Raw genomic sequence first — 21,034 nt, 5'->3', positions numbered from 1 at the left:
ACAAAAGAAAGATAGAATCTTTACTTGATGCTTACACCTCCATTAAAGTTATAACGAGTAACATTTCTTTAAACCCATTGTTTAGCTCTATCATAATCATTCATAGAAGTAAGTTGACCATTAGGGATAGCAACCATTACTTCAATCTGAGTACCAGCTAAAACACTCATTGTTGAATCATCAGAATCAAAAAGCTTCACTTTTTTAATACCGTTATCTTTCAACATCTGAACCCATTATCTTTCAACCCTAAACTTTCAAAAGCAAACTCAGGAACAACTAAAGCCCTCGACGAATCATGCTATGAAATCGAGCACGAGAAATACCATTCTGAATTTTGTAAAAAACGCAGGACTTTTATTACAGAAACTAACCTGACTTTGCCCACTTGGAGCTAATTTTGTTGTCCATAGGCTTTCCAAATTCGACATATTTGATTTAGAAAATAATAAGTGTTTGGGGAAGCAGATCCGAGGAAGAAGATTTGAAGAAGATTCGAAGGAGAAGAAGAGAAGGATTCCCAGAAGAAGGAAGAAAGAAGAAAACCCCAGAAAAAAAATTTGGGTTTCTTAAGAGAGAAAGTAATTTAATGGACAAGGGTATATTGAGAACAAAATAATTAGAAAATGACCTTAATAATAAATATCAAAATTATTTTAAACTTGACCTATTATTACCTATAATATTTTGGTAGCTTCTACTTAATAGGAAAAGATTTAGGTGTTTTTAGTTATTATAATAATATTTTGAACCCAAATAACCATTTTCCCTTTTTCTTTCTTCTTGCTACATTTACATTTTAAAACAACAGAACAGCATTCTTCATAACAATTCCCAACCCTTACTTTGTTACTGTTATTTGGAAACCCCGATGTCCGATGTTAAGTAGCGATCATAACAACGATTTTTTTGGTTTAGCTAACTAGTTATAGCGATAAAAAATTGAAGGGCTATAGAAACTGTTTTCTAGACGTAAAAGAAGATGACAGAAAGAGCTCAGTTCAAACCCAAACCTGATATCCATTCACAATGATTATAAGATCTCCACTGTTCTGTCTGAATGAACAAATAAAGCTATCTCATCAATACAAATGGGTGATAAAACTGAAAATAAAATCGCATACCACTATTAGAATTTTTCCTTCCGCTCCAATCTTCGATATTTTGTCTCTCTTGTGTGAAAAAATGTCCAGAGTCAAATGTCTTACCCGATTGCAAAGCCGCTCCTGGATACCTCTCTTTCTGTCAGAAACTAACCTGAGAGAGAAAATGTACAAGGAAACTTCTTCCTGCTTTTATATGTTTTCTATGTGTATAGTAGCTTCTGGAGGCAGTTCTTTAATGGCGATGAGAATGTTTCCTGCTAAAGCTAAATTGAGTCTCTCCCTTCTCTCTGTTTCTTCTCTCTATTATTCTGAAAGCAGATGATATGATTCCGACTACAGCCATGCTGTAAAAAGCTCGATAAGGAGCTAAAGCAAGGGCAGAGAGAGAACAATAATATCCAGCGAGTAGATAGATGAAGCTCAAGCCAACCTCTTTCCCCCGGAAACCAGGAAAGGGAAATGAGAGAGAATCAAAACCGGGGTTTGTACAGAAGAGACCGTGGAAAATGAGGAGTGTACAAAGACCTGAGTCCCAAAACCATGGTAGACTCTGACCTAGACCAATTCTCTGCAAGGACAAAAATGGAGATCCGAAATATGAGAATTAACAAATTAGTGAATTTCTGTTTCAGAAAGAATCGAGCTGCTGGTGTTTTGCGAAACACAAAATTGCAGGGGTGGGGGTTTCTGCTATTATGCTCCTAGTGCTCTTTAGTTTTGGGGTTAAGTAGCCCACAGAACATAATGGTCTCCCCATTTTGAGTTCCAAACAGCCTAAGGGTTCAAATTGATTAAATATTCACATTCAGGTCCATTCATTTGAGGACAAGAAATAAGACTACTTCAAAAGTAATAATATAATACTAGTAATAATAATAAATCAATAACAATAATAATAACCATTCTCAAATAAGGACAAAGAGGGATACCTGTAACCAAGCTACAAGTGACGGAACAAACATGACAGATGCAAGAAGGTGCAACATTAGCATACCATGTTGGTAGTTGAACATCTCTAATTGGGTCTCACCATAACTTCTTGCGGAGTTTGGGCTATTGTGAGGGTTTTCCTCCACGGAAAGAAGTTTGTCAAATCCATTCATGGATTTCAATTTTGAACGCTTCGACTTCTCATTTTCATTGGTTTTAGTATCAAACAGCTCCTTTTGTGCGTGACTGCGAAATGAAGCCCCCAAAAAACTGTTACAAAAACCGGGGTTAACCCTAAGGGTCAGAATGATCAGAAGTTCAATAATTTACAAAAACAACATTCAATCATGACTCTCGAACAAAAGTTTAACAACTAATCAGAGACGGGGATGACCGCCGAGATGACACTCAAATGCATAAATCAGGATGCCCAACCGGTCGGTTATCGTTTATCACAAAGCACGAATGATATATCACAATGGGTATAAAACTACAAATATGGCGTCAAAGAGAGATGAGGATGTATAAAGAAACTCAAACACGTACTTGCAGAGAGCAGTATGGCAGCAGAGAGCGTGATATAATAGTAATAAGAAAAGACCAAGCGCCGGATGAACAAAAGAGACCAGAATAATTGCAACCACTGCAGTAACAAGAGTTTGATTGCCTTTGAAAATCCTTACTGCCTGTTTCATGAATGAACCAGATCAAATTTGGCAAGCACAAGATATAGGGATATAGGAAACAAAGCAATATTCAAATTGAACTAATTTTGTGTTCAATGCTGGAGGAGGATAGGGCTCCACTACCAGTCCAAATTGTATAGCTTTGGTGGATCATTATCTCTGATCCAAGATTACCTTGAATGCAGAGAAACTAGAAATGATACTAAAAAACCGCCGGAATGTCACAAAGCTGTAATTTTCTTCCCACCCTCGACATCTGCATAATACCAAATTTCCTTCAGCTAAGGATAATATCACAACAGAATTAATATACTTATCTCCACAATCAGAACACAATCCATGAAGGTATTTGAAGTCTGATCATGTGTTTCAGTTGAACTCTTCGGCATTTAAATTCTTGCTTGGAGGAGACAATTGACTCTAGCTTATAAAAGCATTAAAGGAACACAACGAACCTTGTTTTGAGGAAAGTGTGTACCATGGCAGCTGAGTAGAAGATCAATTGAGAAATCAAAATGAGAATAATCACGGACCCATTTGCAAATGCATAGCAAATCAAGGAGACAGTGAAGAAGCTGAAAAATGGTGGAAGTGGCTCTGATATTAACAAGGAAATAACCAATGAAATCGCAATGGGTACCACAGATACAAGCAGAAATGGTAGTGGCATTCTAAAATTTGATTCTACTGCAGCTAGCATGGATGGTAGAGGCAGATCAAGCTCCCAGGCACGTGCTTGCCTCATCAGTGCAAAAAATATAACAGCAATAGAGAAACCAACTATCTGCAAGAAAAACGTACCATAAAATGAAAACTTAAAGAGAACTTGATTATCAAAGCTTAAATCAGCACACCATAGTTTTTTTTTTTTTTAAAGTTTGAATTAATATATATTGAAAAAAGAAAATAATTTTACAGAGAAAAAGAGAAGGCAGAAAACATTGGGGGCTTGTTACATCATCTAAGCATCCCAGTTAACAACCATATCAAGAAAGGAAACATCCTTAAAATCTTCTAAAATCCTAGACCATGATACATCCCAATATAGTTTTTCCCTCAAACAAATTTATTTCGTGTATCACTGATATATCTGAATCTATCATGCATCACCCCCAGCTTAGTATCCAAGACAGACTACTTGGCCATCATGACTTCCAGAGTGATAACTAGACCATATAAAACCTCGCAGTTGAAAAATTATGCTAATCAGATGAAGTAAGATTATCACCTTTGGGCCGTACAAAAGCATAAATCTTCCTGCAGCAGCTGTGGTTGAGACAGCAGCACCGATTTGATATGAACAGTGTGGATCTACCTGTAGAAGGACAAGGTCAACACACAGAACAAAGTAAATGACAAAGGAAGAATTGGGAATAATGACTCTACAGAGTTCACTCGCATGAAAGATAAGCAATTTGTGCAAGTGGATATATACCATTAACAAAACAGTAGTCCTGTCAGACCCTTGAGAAGAACCCCAGAAAGCAGGTGAAGAATCCACCAAAATTGTCTCTGAATATAGATTAGGAATTATCTGAAGACCTGATATTTTATCCCAAACCACAGCTACTGGTGGAAAACAACGAAGTTTGCAAAGCCCTGCACAACAATAGAGAAGAAATTATTACGAGGAAGCCTTCAGAAGGAAGGTATGATCTGGGAAAAAAGTGCAAATTAAGTTTAATCTTGTTGATGAATAGTTACTGATATACCGAATACCAGTGAACAAAAGATTATTGTTACTGTTTCAACTAGGAGTATGATAATATGAGACAGAAGTCAGAAACCTTTTTTGACATACACATTCATGTTATTGGCAGTTTTAAACAATTGGCACTTCTACGGGTATCTCCTTCATAGAAGAAGCTATTTAATTTGAATCTGAAGAGGAGATGACAATTCTATTGATCATGAACATGAAGATATGCAAAACATACCCTGGAAAAGCAGCTAGAGAATATTGCACTAATATGGAAAACACAGTTTAGAGTTGGTGATAGACTAAATCAAATTTCTATGCACATTTAGCAAGTGGATACACCATTATCTAAGTCAAATCCAAACATACTAGGGAAAATAGTATGGAGAAGTTAAGAACATATTTAAGGGCAACTTAGGTCTTTAATTACACATTAGAGAAGTGCAACAATCTAAGGATCACTTAACATAGCGAACGCCTTTAAAATGTTTGTGGCATAAAGATCAAATTATAAGTATATCTCGAGAATGAGCTGATCGCAAGTTAAGGCGTTGTTGTCTTAGGATGCCAATAGAGAGTAGTCATAATGTCATAAATAGTAACTTGTTTAATGAAGCCTTACTGCTCTGCTCCACCTCATTTGCTTCTTCACCTAGAAGCCCAGAATTTTTTATTCCACAGCCTTTTGTTTTTAAAGACAAAGTAACTGGCAGGAGTCCCAAACTTATGGAGAATGACAGATTCAAAGCAAGAGGATGACCCTCCTCCAACAACATCTCCTGCATGACATCCACAAAATCCTCTATTACAAAAATAAGTATATATTTCATATACTCTTATTTCTTTTGCTAAACTAAAAATTGAATGACATAATTTTAATGGAAGTAAAAGAATATGGATAAGCCTTCCAATAATAAGCAGAACATATTTAGTTCTGAACATTTCTCCCATGGGCAGTCATAATCGCTGCCACCACAATCAACATTATCTAGACTAGTACAAAACACCAAGCAATTCTTCCAGGGTGTTTAGGAACAGTATCAACAACCTTCTGGTTCCTAATACAAGTGCAAAAGCAGGGGTCTTATGACTACGGGGCTGTCTGTTTTCTCATGACTTACAATGACAGCTTTTTGAAGTGCAATAAAGGTTTGAATATTTGAAGTATCCTTTTGTATGCCGTAAATCTTCACAAACATTTGATGGCCAAATTAGGCTTTAAGTTGTGGTTTATGCCTTGCGGTGCTTATGTGACAGACACTACAGTCTACAAGTATATATATGTAATATTTAGTTGGCAAAAAAGGTATGAGTATTTGACTTTTTAATTGATATAAGACCCTAGTTGTTGCCAAGGGTTTCTCAATGAAGCGTCTTGTGCTTAATTTTGATGAGACTTTGCACCTGGTGTTTTTAAAAGAGCAACCATCCATATTGTTCTTACTGTCGCATCTCTTTCTTACCAAATTCACGGGGACTAACACATTGTTTTCATATAGTTATAGTTGAGTACACGACGCCATAGCATGATCCCAGTTAATCTAGCCAACCCATATTTGTCAAAAGTATAGCACAGAAAGCAAATGCGAAACTGTAAATTTAGGTCTTCCTCTCACATATCCAAACACAGCATAGACGGGTTTCACCAACAGATGCATATGGATTGAAGGCTAACCTGCTCTGCATAGCTCGAAAGTAGGAGGGAGCCAGGAGAGAACTCTCTTTTCCCTTCTTCTGGATTAAAGAACTGGCCAACTGCCATGGATGCTGCTGGTGGAGGCCTACCTGACACAGTCTAAGAAAAGAAGCTGAATCACATATCAATTACTCAAGTAAAACAACCTTGGAAAAGTGCAATCCGTGCGAATAAATTAATCACCCCGTAAAACAAGCACATGCAAAACTACGGCTTCATTAAATTGTCATTGCAAAAGATTAATGATATATTCATCTCAAACGGAAAAAGAAGAATTACCGGACGAGGTGCAACTGAGATTGTCAGGAACCGGAAACCGTGCATGTCCTCGGGACCCAAACGGAAAACAGCAGATGGAGGTGCTTGTTCAGTTTGGCTGCCAGGTTCAATCTACTCAGCATTCAGCAACACAAATGCATTATAGCATCAGTCAAAGAACCAACTTAAACATTTCTTACAAACAAGCTAGGAACTAAAATACTTAAGCATCTGTGACTTAAGCAAGGTTTACCAACCACAAAAATGTAACTAGAGTTGGACTTTTTTCAGTAACTGCCAATGTAGTTTACACACGCTGACACGCATACACCATTTTAACTAAGAAATAACACATCATAAACTGAGATGTTAGATGCATTTTCCACAGTAATGCTCAGATTGAAATGACTTGGTCGCAAGCAATAGGACTTAAGTTCCTTTATTAGTTAGCAGTACCTGTCTTGGTGCTGGTCCTGCTGGAATCTGCACCATCTTTGAAGTAACCTCAAAAATTCTTTCATTTGATGGTACTTCTGACGATACTTTGCCTTTTTCGGGCCACAGATGAAGTCTAACCCCGGAACATGGAACGAGGTTTGTAACAAATATAAAATGTGTTTTTCCATTTGCTCCCTAAGCATAAAAATTGAAGTAGTCAACTAATTAGATAGGAAAATGCAAGCACAGTCACTAGAAGAACACAAAAAAAGTAGAATTGCATCAATGTATCACTGACACAGGTATGGGAGTGCTCGAGATAGCAACTCCCAAAGCCTTAAACAATATTATGTCCTTACTTGGGATTTGAGATTGGTCGGTTTAGACCTAATACTAGTTGGTTCTTGAGGGATAGATTTCCTGGATAAAATATTTGCTTCAGGTAGGTCAGACTTCTCTAGGGCCAGATGAGAAATTTAGCATGGTGGGCCTGCATGAAGGTGACTTGGCCATACAAGCTTAATAAGGTTGAAAAGTTAGATTTAGGGTTTGGCATGTTGAAGAGTTTTATTTATAAAATATAAAAACTACGGTAAAGAGGTACGATATGGTTTTTAGAAAAGAAAGTAGAAACACTAAATTCTTTATATTAACCACATTGACAGCCACAGAAACTATGAAAATAGCAACAAGGATAGATCCTCTCCTTTTTATTCTTGTCTGCTCTCCCAAAATATGTAACTTCTCTTAATTCTTTGTTCTTTCCTTTTCTTTTCCTTTTTTTCTTCTGCACTCTGCAGTCATGGTGGCACTGTCTTCTCTAAGTAATCTTCATGATACATAGGTTTATATGAAGTATGAACTAAAGATGTATTTTCCTAGGGTTGAAGCGGGTATCTCTTTGAATACAATAATGGACAAAACCACAAAAGTACCGCAGCAAACAAGTAAGCCATTACTCATTGATATAACACAATTGAACATAAACACAGTAGGTAAGACCAACTTGACCAAGCTAACCAATTTCTTGATGTCCAACCACCGTCGCCTCCCATCCATTGCTAAAACAGCGAAAGTAGGAGCCTGAATGTAAAGATCCCTTTCCAGGCTATCATCACTCCAGTGGACTGAATGTGGGCAAGGGTAGAAAGCTTCTCCTCTAGATCCTACAGGCATTACATAGAGGCTTTACATTTTTCTTACCTTAGCAAATATATTGAGGCCAACTACCTAGAAAAAAATGCAAGGTGAAATATAAGAAACATCAACATAAATTCTAGTATAATATGAAAGCACAGTCTTGTGTCTGTTGGAACATACAATTTTAAGTAAACTATGTTGTAGATCAGTATTTATGTTTGAATATCCCATACCAGAAATGACTAAACGATTTCTACAACTAAGAAGACTAAAATAATGATCGAAAGTTGATAACTTTATTGTAGTAGCACCCTTTCTGAAAATGTAAACTCAATACAAGTTACACCGTTCGCAAATGGTAGTATCTTTATCATTAACATCGGATTTGGCGGTCTCTGATGTCAAATTGTTAACGATTGTTATGTTACAATGTAATATATCGATGACCGCTTAAGTTATTCTCATGTGTCTTTGTGGCCACTTCTACTTGGAAAAGTGACTGTCTAGAAGCAATGGATATATAGACTGCTACAATCACAAAATGAAAATCATGTAAAACAAACATGAAACTTGAACACCAATAATGATTATGACATGTAACACTACTTTTCAAACACAAACAGTAAAAACATGATTTTTAGACAATACCAGCAGCAGCCTGAATATCCTCAACCGGTACTTTTGTCGAAATCTTAGACTGTTGCATAGGAGTTATCCAATTAAAACTCGGTGGTATCCCACTCTGGAACATTTTGGTGAACACAGACAGTCTTTTTTGTGTACTAGGAAATGGTTGACCAGTTTCTGCATCAGCCAAACTTAGAAGAGTATGCGATACCTGTAATAAAAATAAGTAATTCTTGAATACCAGCAGGAAAATACATATTCTCTAAAAACTAAGAAGAAATTCTACTTACTTGTACAACAAGTTGATTACACCACAAAATAGCCTGGTGCTCCATTGAAACCCACACATTCCTCATGCTCATGCTACCTATCATAAATCCGTGGGTAGGGGGCACGATTCCATCAAGAGATTCCAACTTAGGACGAACCTAGGAAATGAAAAGGCAAATTTACACAAAGATGCAAGTAGCGAAGTAAAGTTTTAAAAAGTAGCTAGCTAACAAGCAAATAAGTGGTGTTAATTGTGAACAAGAAAAAGGGCAATGTATGACACTGAAAAGAAGCCCGATGCCCTAGGATGTGGAGCGTTAATCAAATACGACTCTCGATTAACATCTAAAAAAAAAAACCCTTTTTCTGATTCCGACTTTTTAACTTTCCACCCCTTCAGTTGCTCCTTTACCCTATTGTTGGTTGTTTGCCATCACTATAAAAACATATGAAGTATCAAAGTAATAGGGGTGCGGCTGTCATCACATTATGTTTGAGGACTTAAACTCAGGGATGTCTCAAATTTGTTTGGCTACCATTACTGCAATGCTACTTTGGTTATTAAACTCTCCAACGGTTTAAGATCGAGGATGAACTCTTCGGAGATGGAGAGAATTATGAATTGGGGACCCTTAAGGGGTGGGCAAAAACTAGATAATTGAGATTCTATTTATTCCTTTTGAGATTTTGATTCAAGATAAATTTGGAATACCTTTCTATTTAATTACGATAAGTAGATATTTTATTTATTGTAATATTATAATTATCTATTTAATTAAGTTTGGTTAGGTTGAGAAGATTATATCTCATTTTTTAGAAAGAATCTTGTTGAAGTGAGAGAGAGGAAGGCTGAGTGATTTGGGGGCAAGTGGGCTACGCTTTAGTGAGAGAAGTGAAATGGATTTAGAACGGTGGACTTAAGAGTTGTTCGGGTGCAGCATTTTAAGGAGCCTCTGGCGAATTTCTCTTGATTTCTACTTTTATTTCTTGTCTATTCTTGCCATTTATTATTTGATCATGAATGTCTTATTAATGGGAAACTAATCTTCTCCTCTTGGGTAGAACATGTAGTCGAATTTGACGTTTCCACTTAATCAATATTGCATAATGCTCTCCCTTACATGTATCGCATGCTTATGATAATCACATTGGATAACTTCGTTAGCTATCACCTATGGAACTCTCGCATCGCCTTAACTTCAATATCTTATAATGATTTCTCTTACATGTATTGCATGCTTACAATAATCAACTCGGATATTTTTCGTAAATCATCGACCCTTTAGTTGTGTTTTATTAGCTTCGATATGATAGTTAGTGAAGTTCAATTATATATGCTTAGAATTTGACACATAATATTTAAGTTAGAATACGTTGACTTACGGAAGTCGATATAAGTTGGACCTCATCACTCCTTTTATCAAGTCTTGTGTATGCTTATGTAACTTATCATGCTTAGTTTGGTCGATTTCTTGAATAAGAAGATCATAAATGTTGTTTGTGTAGAGGATAATAATTCGATTATTGTTATTTAGTCAAACATAATAATTAGGTGGATTCTAACATCCTATAATTTCTCACATATTTTCTCTCGCCGTCATTTATTTCCTTTATAAGTTTTTTTTAGACTAAATTCCTTTTCTATTAATGTTTATCAAACAAAATTACTCTTTTTCTCATTCTTCGGTTTCCTGACTCCACTTTATCTGAACTTAGTCTCTAATTCCGCAACTCCCCGTGATATCGGCCGCGCATTTCTACACACATCTCATGTTTTTGCCACTTATTAATTGATTTAATTAATTTAGAGTTTAGACTAGTTAAAACCATATCAGGTAGAATAACATATCTTGTATACTTTGGTTGAAATAAGGGACGACCCAAAGTGCAGTGTAGAAACCTGGTAATCACGAACGCCGCCAGAAATGGAGACAACAACAACATTAGAGAGAGTAGGATTGGACAACCAACGGCCTGCACGGGTAGTTTGGGTTTCATAACCTTTCCTCCATTCTTGATTTACACGTGAAAAGTAGTGACCCAAAGATGGCTGCAATGCCACAGGAGGTGACCTGGAAGGAATAGGTTAATATCATTTTTCTCAAGAAATGATTGAATATATTAAAGAGAAAATATAATTATAAAGAAGAGAAATCTTCAAGAGGACGACAAGGTCAGCTTCTTGGCTTCAAAGACAGAAACCAGACAAGCTGCCACTACAATAACACAAAAATTACTGAGTCAACAATAATGTATCCCGTGCGACGACAAAGTCATAAAAGGAAGTGGATTGTACCCTATTTTGACCTCTACCCCTATGAATAGTATTCTTTTGTGCAAATAAATCAATATCAACTTTTTTTAATTGAAAGATAGCTTTATTTCTCAAAATCTATGCAGTACGACTCGGCCGAGTCAGCAGAGTGACTCGGGACTCGGCTCGGACTCGGCCATACCCCGAGCCGAGTTCCCGAGTCTAGGGTTAGCCCAAGTCACTCAGGCTGACTCGGGTCTTGCTCGGGTGTGACTGTTTTTCTCTTTATTTTTTATATACATATTAAATAGTTATGGAAACTTGCAATTACGTTAGTATTTGGTAAAATATTTAAAACCTTTGGGATAACAAAAAAATTTCTAAAATAAAAAGTCTATTACTAGTAATCTTTGGGATACCAAGCATATTAAATAGTTAAGGAAACTTGCAATTAAGTTGTTATTTGGTAAAATATTTAAAATCTTTTGGTATCAGAAATAAAAGGAAAAAGTCTATTACTAGTAAGTACACCCTATAGTCTAGTAGTCTCCCGACTCGGCTGACTCGGCTCCTGACTCAGAATTGAACCTCGGCCAAGTCTGAGTCTGAGTCGTACTTCTTAGCTCAAAATCCAAATGCTCCATACTACCCATGAGATAGCACTTGAAAAAGATTTTTTCCGAGCTTTGGTGCTCGTACCAACACCTATCCATTAATCGTCTTAGTGTCCCTTGCATATTCAAGATATTATCCTTAAGGACAGTAATGGAGAAGAAACATAGGGCAATAGTGGAGTTTAATTTCAAGATTTAGGAGATGGTGAACAGGATCATACATATCTAGCGTATCTTTAACAATTGGGGATTGGACGAAGTAGGACGAGCTGAGCATGCTTCATATGTTAGGAGTAACAATCTCACTAATGGACGGGAAAAGTTAATCATTCACTACCTTTTGATTATACAAATATTCCTTCTCTTGTCCGGAAAAGAATCTCATTGGTGAAACACAAGCGAGTATGGAAACACAATAGACAGTGGCGGACCCACCTTGGGACCCGTGGGGGCACGTGCCCCCACAACCCAAGATGGATTTCCCTTTATAGTGGTAATAATTACCAAAATTCCTTTAACAATGCCAGTTCCTTCTTTCTCTGATTAGGAAGTCCAGTAGCCTACAAAAGTACATAACCAATTCTAATCAAGTGAAATCTTGGACCGTTGGGTGTTGGACAAATCCTAGTCTAAGTTATTGTCCATTGGATATCCCTTGTTTAAGGCAGGTCAAATGCCAAGGTAAGTAGGTAAATACTATATATTAGGGTTTAGTAAACAATTTAAAATCCGACCTCTTTCTATCTTTTCCATCATCTTCTATACTCGGTTACTAAACTTTTTTATTAAAGTTTCTTCTTGGCTGCAAAAATAACTTGAGGTAATATATCTAATTTTTTATTCTTTGTATTTGTTTTCATGATTCTATTATTTCATCCAAATCAATTTGAGTTTATGTATTTCAGTTATTAAATCTTCTATTTATCGAAGAGACAAATTTATTATTATTATTATTTATACTTTTAATAACCCAAATTTAGAAACCCGGACTCCACTTCCTATAGGAATCAAACCTAGACCTCACGGTTTTGTAGTTTATGTCAAAACTGACCACTTAAGCAACCAGGTGTTGACTAGTCTATTACTTTTATTTTATACCTTTCTGTGAAATATTATTTCACATTCATATTAAAATAAAAAATGACACAATAGATATTCTAAAATTTAAAAACCAATTATGTTTCGTATTTATTATATATTAAAAAATAATAGAGAGATATTTTAAAATAATTGTCTACCCTTAAAGAGTCTTCAAATATTAAGAGACTCAAGAGTAATCCACGAGGAAAAGCTAAAGATGAACGATAACTTGCTCGCATACGTTGAGAGAGATATTTTTATTCTATCTATAACGAAGCTATTGTGCCACGATTTTAGAAGAAAAAACTCGATGTAGTTAACTATAGATTTGTATTTAATTATGGTAATATGAATAAATAAATATGAATTTTCTTTTATTTGAATTTAGTTTTTCTTTAATACTTCCAATTTGTACCCCCTTGAGCAAAATTTCCTGACAGTAGAGGAAGTTGGATAGATCTTTACATGTTTTATGTTGTATTAAGCGTGAGGTGAAACGATTAGGCTACTGTTATTTACTCTTTCTCAGGGGAAACCCGGGTAAGATATCTTCAGCTGATTCTAGGGAGCTAGCTACCTTGCACCTTGGTCGACTAAACATCGCCAAGGTGCTTGTATTATCCGTGTTTGTGTGTGATGGTGGGGATATGATGAATATGGTCGGTCTAAAAGGATATGGATATTGAAGTGCAACATAATTTATTTCGCGGTTTGGGTGGCATAATTGCAGAGATTACCCACTGTAGATTTGCTTATCAAGAGGGAAAGACTGCACATAAATAGGTATATCATATGCCAGCTGGAATCAGTCAATCATTTAAAAACTACATTAATCAATAACAGTGAAAATGGCATAATCAGTTTAACTTAACAATTTAATCGAAACTTAAGTTTGAAAAATTGAAACCACAGTGAAGTGGTTCAGAAAGTAAACAAAAAAACTTACTGGTGTGGGGTTGAAAGAGTGAGAATAGTTTCGACGGATGCCTTTCTTAAATGTGGATGTACTATTGCAGCTCTGGCAACAAACCCACCCATAGAATGACCAACTAGTATTACACTTCTTGGTAAGCTTCTACTAGTCTCAACACCCTCCTTCGAGCGCTCCTCACGAGACTCTTTGTATTGATCCAAAATCTGCAAGTAAGATCAGATCAGAAAAACTAGACTAGAGCTAAAACTGCCAATTAAGTAATTCTCAGACTGAAGCAGAGGGAATTGAGAAACTAAGTGTCTAAACACTTGGGGTAATGTGCATCCCAAAGTTCAAATTTGTTTCTTATGTAGACGTTGTAGTTAATTGGAAGGCTTGGATGTTGTGAGACGCCTGTTCTCCGAGCCTCCCTAACCCCATTTGTGTACATAGTTTTTTCTCTCTATATATTCATTCCCACTTTCAAAAAAAAAACACTTGGGGTAACTGCCAGGCAAGAAAGGTCCTCAATGGGCATATGTTATCATGTCTTTGAGATACTTCATTACTGTTGGAAATCAAGTAGACCATGATAGTGTAGCATTGACTTATATGCTCATAAAAAACTGTATATCAACACGTTGCGAGTACATTTCTTGTTTCTATCACAGTGACTAAGTTGAATAAGATTCTCTACAGTAATGTACTAACATCGTGTTTTTAGCATCCCTTCAAACAACATCCTAATAGGACTAGGTGTTTCTATTTATACTTCATACTTGGACATGTGCACTTATTTCCCTTGTGGAGTTAAATCAAAAAATGATGTCAAAGAAGATGTCAAGCCAATTCCATATAGCATTTGATTTCATTGTACTATGAAAAAACTAACGCTAATGTAAGCAACATTCACATTTTGTAATGAAAAACCTTACCCTGTTAATGGCGTAAACAACGTATTCTGTATGTTCTTCAAGTATACGACCATCCATTGCAGAATGCTCCCCTTCAAGATCAACAGCAAACCAATCCAACACCGAGCTATATTGGTTGGGTACTTCAAAACCATTGACATCAATATTTTCACTTTCCTCTAGAGTTAAGGAAGCTTCATGATAAAATGTACGCTCCAGTGGACCCCCTTTATATGCCCTATCAGATTCTGCTGCCAAAGAGCGCACCTGAAAGGAAAAAAGAACAGAAAGATGAGAACCCAACAATGCAAATTGAAGGATGGTGACAGAAACAACTAAGGAGTCAGTATGGCGGCAAGAAAAATGACTATATAGCACAAACTTTCCGACTTTAAGATTATCAACGACTACAAATCCCCATCACAACGCTCATGTTACTTCAAGGTTCTTATCCAACAACGTTCTAGGTAGGAAATCTATTTCTGGTCAAGCGAATAGAATTTTTTACAGGAAGCGAGTCATGAGACACGTTTGCCCTTGTCAAACTGGGGCATCCGTCCAAATTTTGTAAGGAGCGAGTCGCTCAAGATACATGCAACAGCTCTTCATGCTCAAGTAGAATTGGGGAATCGTAACAATTCGAAAGCGGTACCATCTTTGTTTACCAACATATTGTCAATGTCATCATGTGGTGATTGTTGTTGTGTGGTGATTTCATTATGCATATCTTTCAGTGACAGAGAATGCATATCTGTATCATCGAACTGATGACGATCATAAGAGGATGATGCTCCATTGCCTCAGTCTAACTCCCGAAATTCAACAATAGATTCAGTCGACCTCCCTATCTGACCACTCTTCACAACCTTTTTCAAATAGCAGTCTTGAATCTCCATGCTTAGGTTAATGAATGTGTCGCGCAAATTTCTCGCCTTCTCGGTATTAAAACTGAAGTTCGAGCTTAGCCAAATTTAACTAATACAGATATCAAACTATATCAAACTCATTTACTAATTTGAGTTTCATAATTTTTAAGGGTTTATGTGCATCTAAAGATAAGTTTGGTGGGCAATGAAGTACAAAAGATAACTCAAACAAATATATATATAAGATGAAGGAATTTGCCTGTTTGTAGCTACCACCATTGCCAGGAATAAAAAGCACAGGAATTCCATTTAATTTCTTAAGATGCTCTTGAAAATCGATCTTTTTCCATCCTTCATGATACAAGAACAATCCATATTTTACAGATGAAACATTAGCCGGTGTAGATATGGGAATGTAAGTAGGATACATATATGTCATAACACAACCATTTGGAGTAGTTCTTAACAAATCTAACAGAGCAGCAAGACCAATCCATACTGAAATAATTACAATAATTGCAGCTCTAAATTTCACTTTGAAACTTTCCATTTTTTCTTTTTATCTAAATCTAGCTAAATGATTAAAACCCTTTACTCATTTATTACCATATTTATTCATCAAATCCAGATATAATGAATAATATTTGAATTTATAAGTTCAGATTTGGTAATAAAGAGCAAACTTCTTTAATTACTCCCCCCGATATTGAGTTTCCTTCTTGGAAATCCTAGATTTGGGAAAGATCTGAAGTTTGTTGAGTTTGGAATTTACCGAAACTGGTGTTTGAGGGTTTAGGTTTTGGAAAGAAAATTTGGAATTTAAAGAAGGAACCTGGATTTTGTTGATATTTAAGATCTATTTAGAATTTCAATCATCGAGTTCTCTGTTATAGAAATTGGAGAAGCATTTTGGCAACTGTAACTGGATTTGGAGGGGTTCAGATTTGGGAAGGGTTGGTGGAGGTATGGGGTATGGGGAAGGAGGGGAATTCTGCCATGGAAATGGAGGAAGAGACAGATGAGAGAGAGAGAGAGAGAGAGAGAGAGATGAGACTTGGGACTTGGGGAGAGAGTGAGAAAATTGGCGATGTTCACGATGACCCCCATTTTAACCTGGCAGCTGGTATTTACAAAGCTAAAACTCTTTAGGGAGCCAACAGTAATTAACAGTAATTAATCTGCCATCTTTTTCTCTCTTTTTTTTTTCTTGTTAGTCTTATTATTTTTATTTTTTTAGAAAGAACTGATCCAATAAAACCAAAAGAGTATGTACAAAGGGACCGTTCCTACTCCAAGATTGGACACACAGATCGCCATTCTTGTGGAGTTCTCAAACTTCTAGTATTCTTTGCAAGTTCATTAGCTTTGCTATTAGCAACTCTATTTACATAAATACAAGAGAAAAGTTCAAAAGATGGACGTAAAGTTTTGATTGATCTGATCACATCGTGGCTAGTCCAGTTAGTCTTATTCTTAGTATTGTACGGCTACCATTTTTACCACTTCATTGTCTTATTTCTCAAAACCCTAACTAAATGGATGAAGAGGATAAAAATAAAACCAACAATCTTCACTTGAAGAAGGGTTTCCAAGCGTTTCAATAGTAAGAATAAATGATATTGACGAGGTACAACCAGGGGCGGTCTGGGCCCAAAGCGACCACTTAGTCGGGGACCTTATATATCGAATCATGTATGTTATTTTCGAAATAATTATTATTATTTAAAGGAATTTATGACATGAATCAAGTTACAGCTCAGTGATTCAAGGGTTTAGTTATTGTACGAGAGGTCATGGTAACCTTGCACATTTAAGTAAAATTTTGATGTGTTCCTTAAAGTATTTTTTTAATATAGATAGTTTCCGAAAGAAATGCCAAAAACAGGGTTGCCGCGAAGTGTCTTCACACTATGAGTTCTAAATCCTTTACACGAGCTATATCGGAGGTAAAGCTTCATCTTTCACTTAAACATAAGTTTGTTAAAATACTTTGACAAACTTACATTATTGTTATGTTGTTAATTGCTAAATACTTTTCGTTTATTTTAACTTTTGTAGGTCGAAATGGAAGAAGGCGGCAAAATCATTAGTCGAGCAAAATTTTTTAAAGTTACTAGATCTCCTAAAGGTGGCAACGGGATTGTAAATGAGGGCTCTGCTAAAAAAGCAGTAAGTTTCTTTTCATATTAACATTTGATATGTTTAATATCTTATTATGTATGTGAAATATGTGGACACTAATCAACTTTATATTGTTTGACAAAGACAAATGGATGAAATAGATGCAGATAGAATTGCCCTGAGTACTTCAAAAGATTTTGACAACTCGCCAAGTCCGAATGGCATATTTGGCACCGTCATGGGACGTGAGCGAGGTAGCCGTATTCGGTGTCTTTTAATGGTTAACCAAAGGACTTATGGGTTCGACAGTCATCTTCGGGGGTCATTTAGGATTTAACGGAGAAAAACAAAACATTAATGGCGGAAGTTGAGGCTATGAAAGTGAAGATGGATGAATTTGATAGAGACGATTCCGGATTGCATTGGCTCCCCATTATATACATTCAATACAGAATCTCCTTCGATCGGAATGAGACACGGTTGGATTTGTTGTAGCAAGTCTTCCTCTCTCAACATGTCTAAATGAAATTGTTTTGGGAGAGAAAGATGTCTCCTCCTCAACGAGTGAGCTGGACCAATCCAGCAAAATGTCGGGAATCTCCAAGAGGTGTCAAATCATATGTTCGTGTTAGTAGTCCTTGTATTGTTTATGAAGCTGCTATCATCCCCCATAATGATTATCTCGTCGAAGTGCATCATAGCAATGGTTTTTAGGCCATGTACACTTAAGTGCATATAAAAAGTACCATCTGTCCAGCAGCGAGCAAATCCCATATCATCCATGAGACGTTCAAACCTCTCTGACCAAATTGTTGTAATTTGGTCAAACTCATAAACGCACATGACAATCTTGCACCACCTAGCAGAAGGTTCACTTTCCAATACGCCTTCGAGCATTAACGGTAAGGAGATGTTAAGTGTGTTATACTGAGCATGGAGAGATATGAGGATCAAATGTACAAGTATGTCTTGAGACAATACAAGCCTTAGTTCCTGAGTTTGGTCACCATATTAGACATATCTATAATGTACTCCCTTACGTTCCCCTTATTGTTATACCACATGGTGACAAGCTTAGATAATGCAGTGCTTGTCTCAACTTTCCCACTCGCTGAAAAGCCATCAGAAAGTTTCTTGAGGAACTCTTTAGCACTCGCATCAGTCCAGAATTGAGTTTTGCATGATCATCAGGTTCATCCGATCAGATCTCTCCCATTTTTCTATAGCAACCTTCTGTTAAGGGGTACTTGAACTGGACAGAGACATTAGGCGATTCATCCTAAGAGCAATGTCAAGATTCATGCAGCTAAACACAACCATCACATGCTCCTTCCATTTCTTAAAGTTAGTGTCGTTAAACACTAGAATGTTGTTCACGTTGGCAGATATAGATGATACTAATTACAAAAGACAATAAACATACATGATTATATTAGAGTTCAAAATAATCATGCATAAAAATATAGCAATTGAACAAATATTGCAATTTGTGGGCCCATTTCAAGATATCACGTGTAACATTACTACACAGTTTTTGGACAGAGATAACTTACTAGTGATACTTTATGATATTGATACAAGATCTACCAAGTGTTGTGCCTTTCTTTAGACTGACACAAAACTCGCATGACACATAAATATACCACATATCTTAGTTATAAGGCAATTTGAGGCTTCCCTTGGACCGGTCAAAGTAACCTTCCTTTGGTCCGATCACTTCACAGGGACTAAGACATGTTTATCTACACCAACTATGGTATTTTACCCGACAGGGGTCTCTTTGGTGACATGTCAGTTCAGTCCCATAATCAATTTGATAACCATCCAAGTTCTTTACAAAATTTAAAATCGTAACATTTTGTGCAAGATTTAATTATTAGCCTAACCTTATGTTTACTGATTATTGACATATAATCACTTGATCATGTTTCTAATTACAGATAAAACAAATATCAATATAGAAATTATATCCACTAAAAGTTGATAATTTAAATTACAGATACGCATGAAATCATCATCAATATTATCATAATTAACGATAAATCAAAAATCATATGTGCATTATGTAGTTTTAGAAACATGTGGCGGTGCCTTTAAAGCCCCAATTAAGACACTCAGTAATAACTCACAATTCATGCATTACAAACAAAATAAGTACATTTATGTGAGATAGATAAAGTACTCGAAAATGAGCAATTAGAGGTCTATAAGTGCCCAAATTTGATCCTACATGCATCCAAAACAACTGTTACCAGCACCCACAATAACTACTGAAGGCGCCCTAAACATGCATATACCACTCAGTGCTAATGTGCCCAACCAAATGCTATAGGCACCCTGCCAAATAGTTCCTCTAGGCACCCGCGATAATTGCTATGAGCGTCCACTACGAATGCCCACTACGAGATATTTTATTTAGTGTCTGTTAACTAGATTAATGGGGAGTTATATGGATTCTCCAAATTTTTAAAAACTAACAAATAAACATAACAAAAAATAATATTGAATGGAGGAACCATTATGAGGGTAAACAACAGAAAAATAATGCTTGATAACTTTATCTACATGAGTATCTAAAGCAAATGCAATGGTATCTAAATATTTCTCCAAGCATTTTGATTTAGTTCAAACGTAATGGTATCTAAAGAAAGAAGAAAATCTTTGGAAGATCGTAAAGTTGATATTATGAAGGTAGTTACTGATAATCTTTTCAAAATTAGATCTCCCAAATATGTCTCAGTACTTAAATTATCTTTCAAATAAACTTGATAAATCCAAAAAAATGAAAAGATATCTCTTGGGGAAATCTTTTGGTATTTTATGTTAAATGAAAATTCAACACAAAACTGATGAATAAAATTACTTTAACATCTCAATCCAAACAAACGGAGGCTCTGATACCACTTGATGGAATTTCATTACTCATGCATATAAATTATGAAGAACACAAATAATGAAAGTAACCCAAGATCTCTATTTGATGAATTAAAGAGATGTAAAAGGTTGTAGATACTTACCTGAATCTGCTAGTATCCTTTCGTGGCCACTGAGGTTGGGAATATCAAAGTGTTGTATTTTCCAACTGTGTTGCGTAGCGAGTGAAACAAGGAGTCTGGAAGGCACTTGAGATGCATATTCAGGGATTTCACTTTCAAACACGGCATCTAGAATATCTCAATAAGACGCAAACCGACCCGTCTTCGTAGTATTTGACGGAAAATCTCTATTTTCCTTCAATCTCTACTCCATGTGGTGGTTGATCGATCAATTGTAGAGCTCCGTAGTTTAGCAGATAGCTACAGTGGCTGGTAATGCATTCTTCCAAGGAGGAGATCGGAGAGCTTCGCTCATCCTCCTTGGAATCCAAGCCGAAAAAGGCGAGACGTGATCCATTCTTCAAATAATAAACATAAATGCTATAA

The 21,034-nt window shown here is 36.2% G+C and overlaps 1 protein-coding gene across 2 annotated transcripts; it reads right to left on the bottom strand.

Moving 5' to 3' along the window:
- Window positions 1–996: 996 nt before the first annotated feature.
- Window positions 997–16,712, bottom strand: LOC147537368 (phosphatidylinositol deacylase). Of its 2 annotated transcripts, none has more exons than XM_086642189.1 (18): window positions 15,751–16,712; window positions 14,647–14,892; window positions 13,745–13,935; window positions 10,751–10,922; window positions 8,871–9,008; window positions 8,602–8,791; window positions 7,834–7,979; window positions 6,832–7,008; window positions 6,397–6,507; window positions 6,097–6,216; window positions 5,044–5,200; window positions 4,158–4,321; window positions 3,951–4,037; window positions 3,178–3,506; window positions 2,897–2,978; window positions 2,583–2,722; window positions 2,036–2,306; window positions 997–1,674 (listed from the first exon to the last, which is right to left on the bottom strand). In XM_086642189.1, exons 1-18 carry the CDS (start codon window positions 16,039–16,041, stop codon window positions 1,339–1,341), a joined length of 3,348 nt encoding a protein of 1,115 aa, XP_086498315.1. In that variant the 5' UTR covers window positions 16,042–16,712; the 3' UTR covers window positions 997–1,338. The 2 variants fall into 2 exon arrangements, with proteins under 2 accessions (XP_086498315.1, XP_086498316.1); XM_086642190.1 differs by having other exon boundaries at window positions 2,036–2,282.
- Window positions 16,713–21,034: the final 4,322 nt, after the last annotated feature.

The sequence above is a fragment of the Eschscholzia californica genome, unplaced genomic scaffold (assembly GCF_041429995.1).
Source record: "Eschscholzia californica isolate CP2 unplaced genomic scaffold, dmEscCali1.0.p SCAF_5, whole genome shotgun sequence".
In the NCBI taxonomy this organism is placed as follows: domain Eukaryota; kingdom Viridiplantae; phylum Streptophyta; class Magnoliopsida; order Ranunculales; family Papaveraceae; genus Eschscholzia; species Eschscholzia californica.
The sequence above is the reverse complement of the archived record's forward strand: the minus strand, read 5'-3'. Positions and strand labels throughout refer to the sequence as shown.

Coding starts and splice junctions, on each gene's coding strand:
- LOC147537368 (XM_086642189.1), bottom strand. CDS start 16,041: ATGGAAAGTTTCAAAGTGAAATTTAGAGCTGCAATTATTGTAATTATT. Junction 7,980..8,601: donor GGATATTCAGGCTGCTGCTG/GTATTGTCTAAA, acceptor TAATGCCTGTAG/GATCTAGAGGAGAAGCTTTC. Junction 3,507..3,950: donor TGCTTTTGTACGGCCCAAAG/GTGATAATCTTA, acceptor TTTTTCTTGCAG/ATAGTTGGTTTCTCTATTGC.